This window comes from Nerophis ophidion, unplaced genomic scaffold, assembly GCF_033978795.1.
Source record: "Nerophis ophidion isolate RoL-2023_Sa unplaced genomic scaffold, RoL_Noph_v1.0 HiC_scaffold_43, whole genome shotgun sequence".
Lineage (NCBI taxonomy): Eukaryota > Metazoa > Chordata > Actinopteri > Syngnathiformes > Syngnathidae > Nerophis > Nerophis ophidion.
In genome coordinates this window covers 121,542-139,236 of record NW_026906965.1, presented here as the reverse complement: position 1 = coordinate 139,236, position 17,695 = coordinate 121,542, and the positions used below count along the sequence as shown (strand labels likewise).

The 17,695-nt window shown below is 40.7% G+C and overlaps 2 protein-coding genes across 4 annotated transcripts in view; both read right to left on the bottom strand.

Moving 5' to 3' along the window:
• LOC133546787 (gastrula zinc finger protein XlCGF57.1-like) overlaps positions 1-17,205 on the bottom strand; it is a 297,001-nt gene extending 279,796 nt beyond the window's left edge. For 2 of the 3 annotated variants that reach the window (XM_061892610.1, XM_061892612.1), the window contains exons 1-3: positions 17,077-17,190; positions 14,418-14,538; positions 13,852-14,074 (exon numbers count right to left, since the gene is read on the bottom strand). In XM_061892610.1, coding sequence (XP_061748594.1) covers positions 13,852-14,074; positions 14,418-14,538; positions 17,077-17,081 — 349 coding nt within the window. In that variant the 5' untranslated portion in view covers positions 17,082-17,190. Of the gene's footprint in view, positions 1-13,851; positions 14,075-14,417; positions 14,539-17,076 lie in introns of all 3 variants that reach the window. The other variant, XM_061892611.1, reaches the window with a different exon arrangement.
• LOC133546781 (oocyte zinc finger protein XlCOF6.1-like) lies at positions 3,139-9,741 on the bottom strand. Its single transcript, XM_061892600.1, has 2 exons — positions 9,629-9,741; positions 3,139-4,546 (listed from the first exon to the last, which is right to left on the bottom strand). The coding sequence occupies exon 2, from the start codon at positions 4,494-4,496 to the stop codon at positions 3,225-3,227; it is 1,272 nt and encodes a 423-aa protein (XP_061748584.1). The 5' UTR covers positions 4,497-4,546; positions 9,629-9,741; the 3' UTR covers positions 3,139-3,224.
• Positions 17,206-17,695: the final 490 nt, after the last annotated feature.

Sequence of the window (17,695 nt, the reverse complement as noted above, 5' to 3'; positions counted from 1 at the left end):
TATACAAGATCTTTTACTTTTATAATGTGTGATTTTTTGAATAATTTGTTGGGTCTCTATAATCCATTCTATTAGTTGTCTTTATTACTTTCTTGTGTAATATGATGATTGTTGTGTGATTGTTTTATATGTATGTCCCCAGACTTTTATGCAATAAACAATGTATGTTTCAACTGAAGTTGGCTACAATAATTCTAGTTAATATTTGTATGTATTTTATTCTCTTTAGTATTGCACTCCATTGTTTTATTGTTTTCTTTATATGACTTACATGTAGTGTCCAGTTTACTTCATCATCTATATTAACTCAGAAAAATGCGATTACCTTAATTCCTTTAATTTCAATATTATCCATCATAATTTGTGGTTTACATTTTTACAATCTTCAAATATGATGTATTTAGTTTTATTGAAGTTTAGTGACGGTTTATTGATGTGCAGCCATCTTTTTATGGTTAAGTTCTCTATGGATAAAATAAAATGAGAGTTAAATCAAGCGGTAATGAAGATTATTATATACATAATTACACTCAGTAGTGACAATTAAAGACACTTCCATCCTGTTCATTTGAGCAAAGAAAAAGAGTAGACTGTAATATTCTAAACAATAGAAGAATGTTAATATCAGCAGTCAATATTCCAACATTGTGAAGCTGAGCTATGGTAAAAAACATATTCAGCATTGAAGGCTTTATGAGAGTGATGTAATTATCAGAATCAGAAATACTTTATTAATCCCCACAGGGAATTTAAATTGTCAGCACTGTTATGACCATGTGTATATTAAATGTAATATTATATGAATACCATAATAAATTGTTACGTTTGGGGGATGTGTAATATTTTTTGTATGAACATCCTGAATGTTTTTGTGCTAGAATAGTTTTAATTAGTAGAGAGTGAAACAAATGAGGCAGTAATGATAATAATGGTTTGTTTTAAGCCTGTTTATGAATAATTAAAGATAATTAAGATACCAAAATGTAGCTTACATCCTCAGTGAGCTGAACTCCAGCAGTAAAGATGAGAGAAATAATGTGGAAAGGTCAGAAGTCAAAATGTTTCTTCAGGTGATACATGGAGCCTCTGCTGCCACCCAGCGGCCGTTGGAAAGAATGCATACATTTTGTTTTGACCTCCTTAAAGCTGCTTTTTACTTTCTCTCCTGTTTGTGTCCAAGTCTGCAGTGTGGGCCATAGGACAGAAGGAAGACATTTTGTTAATAGACTGTGGAGGGCAGCAATACACCTAAGATGTTGTACGAGTCTGCTGGAAATAGAAAGGAGGAGAAAGCAAGATGGCGTTGGATGGAGAAAGTCTAAACGTGGGCATTATTGTTCTGTATTTTTAATCAGTGCATACATGTGCACATATATGTCCTTTAATGGAGTAAACATCAAAAATAATTGTTTGTATCTGAATGCACTTTGTATTTAACACCACCATTCTTAAATATGTTGTTTGTAAGAATGTGGGTGTTGTTGAGAAGATGATGCAGGTGTTCTGTCCAATTTAGCTAACTGTAAAAATGGGTTACTTAATCTAGTTTATTAGTAAAATAAATTGTTTTCCTGAATTATATTCTCCTCCCTTTATCCAGACAGTCATTAGGACAAAATACCCTGGGAGGAATTTGCCCTTTAAAAAGGGAAACCTATTCACTGTGGCAGGAAAATATCTAGATGAATCCATCACATTTGTATAATCGGCTACGAGGCATTTTATTCTCATTGTACAGCACTTATCTTTGGGCTGATACTGATACTGATACTGTGTTGACCAGTTTGATGATTGAATGTCCAGTACTGTAGAAATGTGTTTGGATATGACAATCCCTTTATTCCAAGCTATCAAAATGAAATGGAAAGTAGGTTCTAGAACATTATGTATGCTGACCTTGGCTTGAATGGCACATTGTCACAGCAGTGAGACCTGACCACACACCACACCACACGCTCCAAAACTGTTTGTCCTCCATGCAATCACCCCCCAGTGTTCCCAGCTGAACACAATTAAAGGAGGCTACCATGGCAACCGCACCATAGCAACAGTCCCATCCCTGTCAACACTTCCTGGTTCTCAACAGGAAGTGGGCGGAGCAATCTGCAGAAAGGGAAATTCAGCATGAACTGAAGCCAGCAATCAATCAGAGAAAACAAAATAAAAACAATATAAGCAAATAAGGAAATTTGGCTCCAACAGTCAGTTTTCGTCTTTTGGTGCAGTTGACCTTGTTCTTACATTTCTCCTTCCTCCTAGAGTTCCTGTGTTGCCTTAGTGGGCGGAGTTGTGGGACGTGCACAGCTGCTTCCAATTGACCCTGGTGCTACTTAAGCAGCACCTTGACAGCTGGATGGCACTCGGCGATTCTACTCCACGCCAGTTGATTCCATGCTTTGAGTATTTTGCTACCTTGGCCATTCCCAGTGCCATCCATCTTGGTGTTGTTTTGTTGTGTGCACGTCTTGTAACTCCAAACCAAGTTGACTTTATTTGTGTATAGAAGTAGCTTTTGTTATTTTTTCCAAAATGCACATTTAGTCTTCTCTTTTTCGCACCATTGTTTTTTGTTTCCTACTGTTTGGATTGTTTTTGTGAGTAGATTTCCGCAGTAAAAGAAGTGTGAACAGCACTCTGACAGAAGGAGTTCCTCCAAAACGCAACACCCTTTGGCGGACAAGTATGTGATTAAATGCTATACATATAAAATGAAAGAGACAAGTGGTAGAACAAATGGATGGATGTACAGTAAAGCTCTGTGGGATGATGTACATAATTAACTTTTCCCAAACATTCCAAACGTTCCCATGTTTTCTGAAATTGATCATGTTTGAGGAATTCTAAAAAAGGGGGATAAATCATGAACAACTTTAAAAAACACTTGTCATGTGTAGTACTTGACTGAAAAAAGGTAATAATCTAAAATATCTCATCTATAAATCTTAGAAACTATGTGCTGATGTTTTTAGAAGGTCAAAGTTAAAGTCTTGACAGTTTATTTCAAATCCTGCAGTTTCATTTGCTGCTGCTGTTCTCACCAGCACACTTGTGTTTCTTACACTGGTACTTAGAAGACAATCTTTCACCACACACACTGCAACTCAACACTTTCTCTCCTGGGTGTCTTCTCATGTGTCTTTTCAAATGCTGACTTTGTAAAAAACTTTTACAACATACTGAACATGTAAAAGGTTTTTCTCCAGTGTGTGTTCTCACGTGTTCTTTCAAAGAGTGCCGTTGCGCAAAATATTTACTGCAGATTGAACAGGAAAAGGTTTTTCTCCAGTGTGTATTCTCATGTGCTTTTTGAAATTTTCCCTTCGAGTAAAATCTTTACCGCAGATTGAACATGAAAAAGGTTTTTCTCCAGTGTGTGTTCTCATGTGTACTTTCAAATGTGGCCTCTGAGTAAAATCTTTACCACAGATAGAACATGAAAAAGGTTTTTCTCCAGTGTGTGTTCTCATGTGTACTTTTAAATCTGGCCTCTGAGTAAAATGTTTACCGCAGTTTGAACATGAAAAAGGTTTTTCACCAGTGTGTGTTCTCATGTGTCTTTTCAATTGTTGACTTTCTCTAAAACCTTTACCACAGATTGAACAGGAAAAAGGTTTTTCACTGGTGTGTGTTCTCATGTGTACCTTCAAATTGATACTTTGTGTAAAACCTTTACTACAGAGTGAACAAGAAAAAGGTTTTTCTCTAGTGTGTGTTCTAATATGTATTTTCAAACTCTGACTTTGTGTAAAACCTTTACCACAGGTTGAACAGGAAAAACGTTTTTCACAAGTGTGTGTTCTCATGTGTACTTTCAAACTATGACCTACTGTAAAACCTTTACTACAGATTGAACAAGAGAAAGGTTTTTCTCCAGTGTGTGTTCTCATGTGTGATTTTAGACGACAATGGTATTTAAAGGTTTTGTGACAGTGAGAAGATGTGAAGTGAGTGTTGTCAGTGTGACATGTCTTATCATCTTTAGAGTCTTCATCATCAGTGTCAGGAGAGTGTGACGTTGTGTCCTCACTATCTGATAGTGGAGCTAAGAGCTTGTCTGCTTGTGATCCTCCACAGTGGTCTCCATCAGCTTCTGTTGTCATGTGTTGTGTTGAGCTGCTGCTTGGAGGCTCCCCCCCTCCCCTCTCCTCACTTTCACCTTTCACCTCATCATCTTCACTCTTCACAGGGACACCAGTCACTGGGAACTCCTCCAACCATTTAGGCTGACTGATGCCCTCTTCCTCCTCTTCCTCTTTGATGTGCGGCGGCTCTTGGTCCTCCTCTTCCTCTTTAAAGTAAGGGGTCAGTAGGTCCTCCTCTTCCTCTTTAAAATGGGTTATTAGTGGCTTCTCCTCTTCCTTTTTAAAATTGGGGGTCAATGAGTCCTCCTCTTCCTCTTTGATGTGAGTGGTCAGTGGGTCATCCTCTTCCGCTTTAAAATGGGGGATCAGTGGGTGTTTCTTTTCCTTTTTAATGTGGGAGGGCTGTGGCTCCATCCTGAAGCTCCACTTCTGTTGCTCAGGGAGAAGATGTTCTTCACAGACGTCTGCAGGCCACAAGAAGACAAACACGTTTTAGAAACATCCATCTGTGCTCAGTCACACAATGCATTCAGTACTTTTACATGCACTTAGGAAAAACAAGTTATCGTATGAACTGTCTTGAAATCTCAGTGACGCACAAACACGCTGCTCTTTACAACATTATTCACAGGAAGGAAAAACAAACCAGCACAACAGGACTTTCTACAATGGATAGACGGTTGATGGTTTAAAATTGATTCTGTCATATATTATTTCTTATAGAATTATTAATAGAACCGTTTTAAAACAGGCTACACAGGCTCCTAATTTAGTTGATGAAATATGCAGTAAAATATTTCATCATTTCCAGTATTATTTTCTCAAATAAAGCAACCAGATATTAACAGTAAATAAACAAGTACATTAATAATAATTGTTTCGCCAAATTAATACAATTAGAAATGACACAATATGTTACTGCATATGTCAGCTGCCAAATTAGGAGCTTTTGTAACCCATTTTGAAATTCTTCTATTAGCAATCATATACCAAATGATATATCGTGACATATATTGTTATTAAGATATAGATTTGAGGTCATATCGCCCATACCAAACATTGTTTCCCCGAGTCATTTTGTTTGGCCCACCAAATATATTTATTTTTATATTCTTTAGATGTGTGTGTATGTTTAAAATGTGGGACTACTGTTCTACATCACGTGGAAGTGTACATTTAAACCAATGTGGGTGGCACTGGGAGCAGGTGGGTAAAGTGTCTTGCCCAAGGACACAATGGCTCGGATGGCAGAAGCTGGGATTGAACCTGGAACCCTCAAGTTGCTGGCATGGCCGCTCTACCAACCGAGCTATACTGCCAGGCCACCTTAACAACATCAACACATTACCCACCGCCTAAACTAAAGTCTTAAAAAAAACAAAACATTTTTTGTTTTTTTGTCCTGTCCGGCTTCTCAGGCAAATCATATAGTCGATGTAGATGCCCGTATCGCATGTTCACATTTACTTTACAAAAGAGAAGTGTAGGATACTTCTCTTGTTGCCTTATTTGTATTTGACTTCATTAGACGTATTGATATTATCATTTTGTGCTACACTAAAGTCTTAACAAGCTGGTACGCTTCGTACTGCCTCTGTCTCTGTCACTATGTCTCTGCAGCCCCCAGCATTGTCCCACCCACACAACCATCTGATTGGTTACAGGCAAAGCGGTAAGAGCCAATCAGCAGTGCGTATTCAGAGTGCATGGAATCAGGGCTCACGGCAGAGGCAGGCAGAGAGGAGAGACGGTGCATGTTAGCAGAAAGGTGTTCAGCAGGTGAGCATAATGCAGCGGACGATCCCCATATCATAATAAACACCTCCCAGTCAACTACTTGTAACATCACTATGAGCCCGTTGACGATCTGGAGGTATAGGCGGTAGCTCAGCTCGCTCACAGTCCTTGAGGTGAAGGCTGATTAGCTTTTAGCGTAACGTTAGCTCATTTTGCGATGTGTGCGTGCGTGTGTGCGTGCGTGTGTGTGTGTGTGTGTGCGTGCGTGCGTGCGTGCGTGCGTGCGTGCGTGCGTGCGTGTGTGTGTGTGTGTGCGTGCGTGCGTGTGTGTGTGTGTGTGTTACGGACAGTAAAGCCCTGTCTGTCTGAGAGAAAGACAAGCATTATTGACCGATAGTTAACATCTAAGTTATTTCACTTAACCTTTTTCTGTGTTGACGCAGCAAAAAGTCAGTGAGTCCTACTCTTCCTCTTTATTGTGAGCGGAGCTGTGACTCCTCTTTCTCTGTAAGGTAAGGGAGGGCTGTGATTCATTTGTCTCCTTAATGTGAGAGCTATCTGGCTCCTCCTTCCCTTTAATGTGGGGTTGCTTTGAATCCTCTTCCTCTTTAATCTTGGGGTACTGCAGAACCTCCATTTCCTTTTTAATATAAGGGGTTGTGACTGATTCTGCTCCATCCTTGAGGTCCGCTCTTGCTGCTCAGGGAAATGTTCTTCAATACACAAGTTAGACGAACAAATGCTTTAGAAAAGTCCAGATTTACCCAGTCACATGACATTTTGTCCTGCACGGGTATATATTCTGATAATGTCTCTGAGGATTTTATCAGTCCCCACGTTGACATTCAAGATGTCAAAACCATACGGTACATCAGGGAAGCAATACAAAAACTCATGAAAAAAATAAACACAGCAGTAAAACACTTACATACAAACAAGACAGCTGCTTGTACACCCGAAAGAGAACAAAGAACAGTGTCTAAGAGGAGCATCAACATTTGCATTTAAACTGTAAAATCCTGTTTATGATTTATTTACTCTACTTATTTAAATATGAACATTTTCCTTTAGGAAACTTTTACGATTTCTGTGTTGTTGTAGCTGGTATGCTGCAATTTTTTTTTTTTCCCCCAAGATGGTGACCCTGTAGTGGCTGCTGTTGGCAGGAACTCTGTGCTCTTGTGTCATCCTTTTGTGTTTCCATCTTCTTTTCATGTGTTTATATACATATGCATATATATATATATATATATATATATATATATATATACATATACATATATATATATATATATATATATATACATATACATATATATATATATATATATATATATACATATACATATATATATATATATATATACATATACATATATATATATATATATATACATATATATATATATATATATATATATATATATATATATATATATATATATATATATATATATATATACATATATATATATATATATTTTTTTTTGCCTTTTGGTCCGGACCCTTTGGGACTGTGTGACAAGGGGTGGTACTTTCGTGACTTCTGCGGTGCTTTTTTTGGACTTCTGGATCTGCCTCCCGAGAGCCTTTTGGCCATGGAGACCGGCTGCTGGGTCTCTGCCACACCAGAATCCGTTTGGAGAGACTGGAGGAGATGCAGATGAAGAGACAGGACTGCGGAGCTAGCACTGAGCGCCGGGACGGAAAAGCTTCAGTGTCTTGGCTGAATGAGCAGGTATCGGACACCTCGGTCTCTTTGGACATATCCTCACTCATCCATGCGGACTGGACACTGGCCGAGACTTGGTCGGCGGCCGAGGGTGGAGTCGGCTCTCTTGGTTGCTTTGTTGGGTCTGCTCCCGTCTCTGGCCATGCTCCCTTCACCCCAACAGACAATGGTGTGGAACACCGCAAAAGCCACCACAGTGTATATGTTTCTTTTACTTTTTATTCATGTATGTATGTAGAAGTGTCTGGTTGCATCAGCTCTGCTCTTTTAATGTCCTTTGTCTTCTTTGAAGTTTCCCTCTTACACATGAAAGAGGGATGTATGCTAGGGCTATAAGTTGTTTTTTTCCCTTGGCCTCAGTCTGGACCCCCTCTCCAAGGGCCCAGGCTGAGACCGATTTTAAATTTTTTCTCACATTCCCCCCACTTGTTTACCTGTATGTATCTCACCTTTTTTGCAAGGGGCGCCGCAAGTTGGCAGACCCGTCAGCGATCCTGTTCTGTCTCCCTGGAATGTTTGTCTGACCTTGAATGGGATTGTGCTGAAAATGTTTATTTCCCCTCAGGGATTAATAAAGTATGTCTGATTCTGATGTTTGATATCAACAAAACATAGCTAATTAGTAGAAATGAACTAGATTAAATCATCTCTCAAAGGTGTTGAGACATTGATGGACAGCGGAGAAGTAACTAAATCCAAATAAAAAAATTATTTTATTTTTTATAAGATATTTAGACTTAGACTTCCTTTTTATTGTCATTCAAAGTTGAACTTTACAGTACAAATAAGAACGCAATTTCGTTGCATTATCTCTTGGTAGTGCAGGATAAAAAAAAACAATAAGGTGCAGATATACAGTTGTGATCCAAATTATTAAACCGCCACACAATTTTGGTGTTTTAGCAAGTTGGACATTTATTCCGTATTTTGTTTATAGTCATATCAAATAAAGATGTTTCAAATAGACAAATGCAACTCAAATCTTAACACTGTATTTTACAAAATACCAAAAAAGGACATTTTTCTTAATATCTCATTGACAAAATTATTCAACCCCTTGCAGATCATAACTCTTAAGAACAGAATTTGAATAAGGTCTTTTCAATCAGGTGTTGAACACACCTGTAGATGTGATTAGAACCATAACGAGCAACAATTAAAGTGATTGAAAAAGACTGACGCTCAGCTTCTTGTAGATGGTCAATGGTGTATTTGCAACATGGTGAAGTCCAGGGAGTGGTCAAAGAAGTCAAGAGAGGAGGTAATTTCTCTTCATAAGAAAGGATATGGATATAAGAAAATAGCAAAGACATTACACATTCCAAGAGACACAGTTGGGAGCATAATTGGCAAGTTTAAAGCTAAAGGCACAGTGGAAACACTACCTGGGCGTGGTAGAAAGAGGATGCTGTGTGCGTACAGTGATGAAAAACCCCCGGGTAACAACTGAGGAACTACAACAGGACATTGCAGAGGGGGGAACGCAGGTTTCGTCCCAGACAATAAGGCGCGCACTACGAGATGAAGCCCTCCATGCCAAAACTCCCAGGCGCACCCCACTTCTGACTACCAGGCACAAGAAAAATAGACTCCAGTATGCCAAAAAATCATCTGGACAAACCCCAAATGTTTTGGGAAACTGTTCTATGGAGTGATGAGACAAAACTGGAACTCTTTGGGCCTATGAATCAACGTTATGTCTGGAGGAGAAAAAAATGAAGCTTACAAAGAGAAGAACACCATTCCTACTGTTAAGCATGGTGGGGGGTCAATCATGCTCTGGGGCTGTTGCTCTGCCTCAGGTACCTGATAATCTTTTCCGTCGTCCTCACCACTCTCTGGAGAGACTTCCAGTCTGAGCCATTGCAGGCTCCAGTCCAGACAGAGATGCTGTTGGTCAGCAGGCTCTCTATAGTTCCCTGTAGAATGTGCTGAGAATGGGGGGAGGGAGCTGTGCTCTTTACATCCGACGCAAAAAGTGCATGCACTGCTGAGCTCTTTTTACAAGATCTCCGGTGTGTAGGGACAAGGTTATATTGTCAGTAATCTGCACCCCCAGGAACTTGGTGCTGCTTACCATCTCCACCGCTGTGCCGTTGATGAAGAGTGAAGTGTGGCTGGACCGGTGCTTCCTGAAGTCAACGATGATCTCCTTGGTCTTGTCGACGTTCAGGACCAGGTTGTTGGTTCTGCTCCAGTCAACCAGATGTTTCACCACCTCCCTGCGAGATGTTGAAGATGTCTGTGAGAACCCCCGCCAACTGGTCTGCACATCCCTGAAGCACCTGGCCCGGAATGTCATCAGGTGCGGGGGTTCACTTTCCTCAGGGTATTCAGGACATCCGCTGTGTCCAAGTTGAGCAGCTGCTCATCAGAGCGAGGGGTGTTTTTTCTCGCCGGAGTGATGGATGTTCTCGCCGGAGGGGTGTTAAGTGCCTCAAACCTTTCAAAGTAGTTGTTTAGGTCATTTAGGAAGCTGATACTGTTGTCACAGGGACGGGGGGCAGCTTTATAGTCCGTGATGACCTGTATGCCCTGCCACATTTGTCGAGTGTTCGTGGGGTTCTGGAAGAAGTCCTGCACTTTCTGACTGTGAGCACCTTTGCAACCTTAATGGCACGGTTCAGGTTAGCTCTGGCTGTTTTTACTGCTACCATGTCGCTAGACTTAAACGCCTTGTTCCGAGCCTTCAGCATTGCACGCAATACCTCACTGTTCATCCATCCAGAGTTTCTCTACGGCCCGTGTGGGGATGTTCTTGATAATAATAATAATAATAATAATAATGGATTCGATTTATATCGCGCTTTTCTATTGTTAGATACTCAAAGCGCTCACAGAGAAGTGGGAAGCCATCATTCATTCACACCTGGTGGTGGTAAGCTACATCTGTAGCTGCCCTGGGGTAGACCAACGGAAGCGTGGCTGCCAATTTGCACCTACGGCCCCTCCTACCACCACCAATCATTCATTCATCATTCATTCACCAGTGTGAGCGGCACCACGGGCAAGGGTGAAGTGTCCTGCCCAAGGACACAACGGCAGCGATTTGGATGTTAATAGGTGGGAAGCGAACCTGCAACCCCCCGGTTTCTGGCACGGCCGCTCTACCCACTACGCCATGCCGCCCCTAATCTGATCACACTGACATCCTCCATGCACTTCTGAATGTATGCGGACACAGACTTTGCATACTCCTCCACACATGTGTTATGATTATCGGTGACGGCTGCCTTGAACATGTCCCAGTCTGTGGTTCCGAAGCAGTCTTGTAATGCTTCCATTGCTCCCTCTGGCCAGGTCCTCACCTGCTTCACTGTAGCTTGCTTTCTGATCAGCAGGGGCTTGTATGCAGGAATTAGCATCACATATAGATGGTCTGAGGAGCCCAGGTGGGGGCGTGGTGCAGCTTTATACGCCTGTTTAATATTACTATAAACCAAGTCCAGCTTGCTTCCATCCCTGGTTGCAAAATTCACATATTGATGGAAATGAGGGAAAACTCTTTTCATGTAAGCTTGATTAAAATCCCCTGCGACGATGAAAACTTCCTCTGGATGTGTAGTTTGCAGTTCATTGATGGAGCAGTACAAAGCATTCAAAGCTTCTTTGGTGTGAGCACTGGGGGGAATGTACACTGTTGTGAAGATCATAGCACTGAATTCCCGAGGTAAATAAAATGGCCTGCATTTTATAGTTAATATTTCTACATCGGGAGAGCAGTGACATGAGACGTTCTTCCCGTTGTTGCACCAGTTGTTATTGATGTATATACAAACACCACCGCCTCGGGATTTACCAGTGAGAGTGCTGCTCCTATCCGACCGAAACATAGTTAGCTCCTCGATGCTAACTGCCTCGCCCGGGACGAATGGTTTCAGCCACGTTTCTGTGAGAAATATGGCGCAGCAGTCTCTCATCTAGATAGATAAATAGATAGATAGATAGTACTTTATTGATTCCTACAATTCCAGCAGCAGTGTATTGCATATGAATCCAGCTTCAGGTAGTCCAGTTTGTTCTCCAGTGAGCGGACATTTGAGAGCAGGATGGAAGGAAGCGGCGTTCTGTGAGGATTAGCCTTTAGCTTTGTTGTTAGCCCCGCTCGGCATCTCCGTTTCTGTTTCTGATCCCACCGCTTATGTCTCCTCTGTCTGCGGTCCCCTCTGGTACTAGGCTCCGCTGCCTCACAGGCCGCTGGATGTAGCCGGCGTAGTATTCCCAGGATAGCGAGGAGGTCCAACGTATACGCATCTTTCGGTCTAATACTGCCCGATCCATCCACATCCAAAATTGTCTGGCGGTCGTACGTTACTACGGAGTGTCCACGCTGGAAGCCAGCCATGAAATTCACAGAAATTACTGGTAGATTTGCCAAAATGTTCTATTACTACCAAGAGCCTCTGCAGCCGCAGCCGAGCAGGGCGCCGCCATCTTGAGACCAATATCTGGCTTGTATCTTCAGTAGGGATGTACATTTATAGATTTATGGATATGATACCCTAATCAATATTCCTTATCGATACCAGTATTTATCGGTACTCTTGTCGGTACTACATGTCATTTGTGGAAATAAAAAAGTGGAAAAGAGGCATTTTAAATAGCATTCCTATTTGCAGAAGAGGTTGAAGTCTTAAAGAAGTCAACTATGTGTGCAGTGCAAGGTGAAATGCAGTTATGTCATCTTCTTCTCAATAACACACACATCAAACTTTGGTTGCTTCCTTATTTGTCATCATTCAAAGCTGATTGTAATGTGTAGCAGCGGCAGCTGAACTCAATGTGACAACGTGTCATAGTTACCTCAGTCAGCTGGAATTAAAAATACAAATAGTTGTGTCGTTAGTCCAGAATCTTCACGGTCTTCATGGACCACATAATTAAAGGCCTACTGAAATGAGATGTTCTTATTTAAACGGGGATAGCAGGTCCATTCTATGTGTCATACTTGATCATTTCGCGATATTGCCATATTTTTGCTGAAAGGATTTAGTAGAGAACATCCACGATAAAGTTTGCAACTTTCGGTGCTAAGAGAAAAGCCCTGCCTCTACCGGAAGTCGCAGACGATGACGTCACAAGTGTGGGGGCTCCTCACATATTCACATTGATTTTAATGGGAGCCTCCAACAAAAAGTGCTATTCGGACAGGAGAAAACGACAATTTCCCCTTTAATTTGAGTGAGGATGAAAGATTTGTGGTTGAAGATATTGATAGCGACGGACTAGAAAAAAAAAAAAACGCGATTGCATTGGGACGGATTCTGATGTTTTTAGACACATTTACTAGGATAATTCTGGGAAATCCCTTATCTTTCTATTGTGTTGCTATTGTTTTAGTGAGTTAAATAGTACCTGATAGTCGGAGGTGTGTCTCCACGGGTGTCTTGACGCCAATGTCTCAGAGGAGTTGACTGCAGCTTTATGGACGGCACAAGCTCAGCTTTTCTCCGGTAAGAAGCGACGTTTTAACCACAATTATCTCACCGAAACCTGCTGGTTGACATTCTGTCGTGATTCATGTTCTCTTGACCGCGCTCTGATCCATAGGAAAGTTTCACCTCCGGGAATTTTAAACAAGGAATCACCGTGTGTTTGTGTGGCTAAAAGGTAAAGCTTCCCAACTCCATCTTTCTACTGTGACTTCTCCAATATTAATTGAACAAATTGCAAAAGATTCAGCAACACAGATGTCCAAAATACTGTGTAATTATGCCGTTAAAGCAGGCGACTTTTAGCTGTGTGTGTGTGCAGCGCTCATACTTCCTATAAACCCGTGACGTCTTGCGTAGACGTCATCGTAACACAACGTTTTTAAGACGAAACTCCCGGGAAATTTATAATTGCAATTTAGTAAACCAAAAAGGCCGTATTGGCATGTATTGCAATGTTAATATTTCATCATTGATATATAAACTATCAGACTGCGTGGTGGCTAGTAGTGGCTTTCAGTAGGCCTTTAGGAACCAGTACTAAAAAAAAAAAAAAATGGTACTTGGTATACAGCTCTTATCTACACCACTAAACCTTTGAAATATGCTGACATATGTGCTGCTAAAGGTAAATAAACAGTAGCCATATTGAATGTTTGCCTTCATTTGACCAGGTGAGGTAAGGAGGACGGCCTCTAGGTCACATGGTTACACCCCAGCAATTACACTGTTGATGATTGATGAGCATTCATTTTTAAATGGTGGTGTTAAAAAGCAAATATATCTTCATCTTTAGTGATAAATGTGTCCCCCGGATGAACATGTGTCACAAACATTTTATTAGATGATATGTGGATGTTGTGCTTACTTGGACTGTGATGAAGCTGTGAGGACTCAGGTGGTTTGTCTTCATGCTCTTCAGTCTTCACAGAGACAACAGTCAGTGGAAACTTGCTGACATCAGCCTCCTCCTGCCCTACAGGACACTCTCCCTCCTGACTCATCCACACTTCCTCCTCTTCCTCTTTAATGTGGGGGGGCTGTGGATCCTCCTGCTGCTGAAGGGGACGTTCTTCTTGACGAGCGTTCATCTGTTGGACGTCCGCAAGACAACACAAACAAACTTCATCTCAGATGTGTCAAATATTTTTTAGTCTATCAAATATAATATTTTCCAAGTGGACTGACACCACTTTGTGGTGATGTTCTTCTACACGTGGAATAATCATCAGTTATTGATTATTATGAATTGTGTCATTGATCCTGTTTTCTGCATTTACATTAATTACTGATTAAAAAGTAACAACTTATAGAAAACCTCCTGCTGGGATTGTAGTTCCGTCATGACTGCATGAAGTCAGTCTGCACGTATAAAAGTTTCATTGTGCTGCAGCATCAAGTGACGCCAACTGGCTCCTCCCACTACCAACCTACCAGCCAACCTTGACGTGCACCTCCAAAATAGTCCCACCTCACGTCAACGGTGACCAGGACTACAGAGCTGTGGTCGGTTGGCTTTACTTTTACGCACAACATCCTCTCCTTGTTTTTCCTTCTGCAAAAGCAACATTTTTAGCCCAACAGACAAGAAACAGAAGTGCAGCGAAGCACGTGTAACAAGTGCCAGCGAGTGTGGCCGTGTGATAGTATGTTGCTTGAACCTCACTCACACCTTAAGGAATGTGCTGGCGTGAGAATATATATATATATATATATATATATATATATATATATATATATATATATATTAGGAGTGGGCAAATTAATGCGTTAATTACGAGTTAATTCATCACTCTATTAATGCCGACAATTATTTGATCGCACATTTGCGTATGTTGTTTACATGCTTTTATTTTGTTAACGCCTTTTCTTAACAAGATGGCGACGCCCGGACGGGCTTCGGCGTGGAGGAGCTCTTGCTAAAGATGGAACATTTGGCAAAAATACCGGACAATTCTGCAAATTTCCTGGCTGGCTTACAGCGTGGTCACTCCGGGATCACTTACGACCGCCAGACAATTCTGGATGTGGATAGATGGGGCCGTTTTGGACTGAATGAGGCGTGCTCACTAGACCGGGTAGCTAGCATGGGAATACTTTGCCGGCTACATCCAGCGGCCTGTGAAGCAGCGGAGTATATGTGTTGTCTGTCTATTTATGAATAATGCAGACCAGGAGTGTTGGCTGAGTTCTTAACGTTTGCTTTCAGAGCGTGCATATCACAACATACAAGATGCCGTCATGGCGACACACAACCTATACCGGGCTACCGCGCATGCTCGTCACTCCTGTTGCATGCTGGGTAGGGTAGTTCTTTTTTTCCCTGGCTCATAACATCACAATATAGTACCATGTATATGATGCGTTCAGTTAATTAAAGCACCAAGCAAACAATCGGAAAATTCCCATCATATCAATTCCTAGATAAATGATAAATAAATAAATAAGTGGGTTGTACTTGTATAGCGCTTTTCTACCTTCAAGGTACTCAAAGCGCTTTGACACTACTTCCACATTTACCCATTCACACACACATTCACACACTGATGGAGGGAGCTGCCATGCAAGGCGCCAACCAGCAACCATCAGGAGCAAGGGTGAAGTGCCTTGCTCAGGACACAACGGACGTGACGAGGTTGGTTCTAGGTGGGATTTGAACTAGTGACCCTCGGGTTGCGCACGGCCACTCTGCCACTGCGCCACGCCGTCCTATGGTCATAATTATTTTAAGTGCACTAAGCAGAATAAACACAACATTATTGATATTGCTAGAACAGATAATTTGATCAAACATTCCCTAAAACAGCCCACTACCTGTAATATAGTTTTTTTAAACATAAGATCCCTGATTAAAAAAATGTTTCTGCTGTTACCTCAGAAATTGCCTGTTCAGATGTTATGATTGTGGCTCAGAGATTTGTATGTAGATTATATTTATTTTCCATAACAAACAGGATAACTTAAATACCCTGGCAGTGGCAATTAGCTTAAATGTTTGTATTTACATTTTTTGAGTTGATTTTCATCAAATATGCTATTTAACTGCTACTGTTTAACAAGGACTGATTTAAATTGTTTGCACAACAAATGTTTTGGCGCTTTTGTTTATGTGAGAGAATATTCCAATAAAGGTGCACTACACACTACTTTTGAATTCATTATTGGGCTTTGTGTATACAATGCAGTTAATCGCGATTAATCGGAGAAATAGTGCGATTAACTTCGATTACAATGTTTAATCGTTGCCCAGCCCTAATATATATATATATATATATATATACACATACATATATATATATATATATATATATTAGAATATTTGGGTACCTCATGATTTGATTACAAACAAAATATTGATGCATATTCAATTTGTGTGCAGTATATTAAAGCCATTTTTCATATTTAACATTTATTTCATTAAATATTTATTTTAGTCTGACTGAATAAGCATTAATCGCTTACAATTGTGCAAATAGTGTTTTCGTAATAACAAACACCAGTTGATTTAATTTCCATGATATGTCCACCCAATGCAGCTGAGATAGGCTCCAACACCCCCTGTCCCCCCTCGCAACCCCAAATAGGGACAAGCGGTAGAAAATGGATGGATGTTATCAAAGGAATAGAAGTGCATGCAAACATCATTTATATCTATTGTTAATAAAGTTGACACCAACACAAAATAGACCACTGCAATAATATTCTACTGTCATTATAATAATAATATTTGTAATTATTTTTTCATCCTGTAAAGCATCTTTGAGTACACTGAAAAGCGCTATACCAAATAAAATGTATTATTATTATTATTATACCATGTGACTTATTCCAGACTTAAATTACGAGACGTTCGTTTCTTTCTAGTAACAAATATTTAATGATGTTAAGCGTGACTGTAATATACAACAAAAAACAGTTAAAGTATTAAATAAGTCAATATAATTCTCATAGAGAACATATAAAATACACTCCTCAAGAAAAACGCTCGCATTTGCTACAAAGGCCTGCTAGCGGGCTAAAGCTAGCACGTTAGCTTCGAACAACATATGAGGTAAATAAGATAAATAATATGAAAATATATCATGTATATTACCTCATAAGCCGCGTGTACAAGAGAGGAGTGGAATATATTCTTCCTATTGTTACACCAGCAACTCTTTTTTGTCTTCTGTGGCCGGGCGAAGGAAGTGTGCAACACTCACTATTGTCCCAGTGAAACACGTGTTTGAAGGAAGTGTGCACCACTCACTATTGTCCCAGTGAAACACGTGTTTGAAGGAAGTGTGCACCACTCACTATTGTCCCAGTGAAACACGTGTTTGAAGGAAGTGTGCACCACTCACTATTGTCCCAGTGAAACACGTGTTTGAAGGAAGTGTGCACCACTCACTATTGTCCCAGTGAAACACGTGTTTGAAGGAAGTGTGCACCACCTACTATTGTCCCAGTGAAACACGTGTTTGAAGGAAGTGTGCACCACTCACTATTGTCCCAGTGAAACACGTGTTTAAAGGAAGTGTGCACCACTCACTATTGTCCCAGTGAAACACGTGTTTGAAGGAAGTGTGCACCACTCACTATTGTCCCAGTGAAACACGTGTTTGAAGGAAGTGTGCACCACTCACTATTGTCCCAGTGAAACACGTATTTGGCCAACATTTGTTCTGCGGTTGAGAACACCTCGATGACGTCACACAGGAGGTAGAACAAAA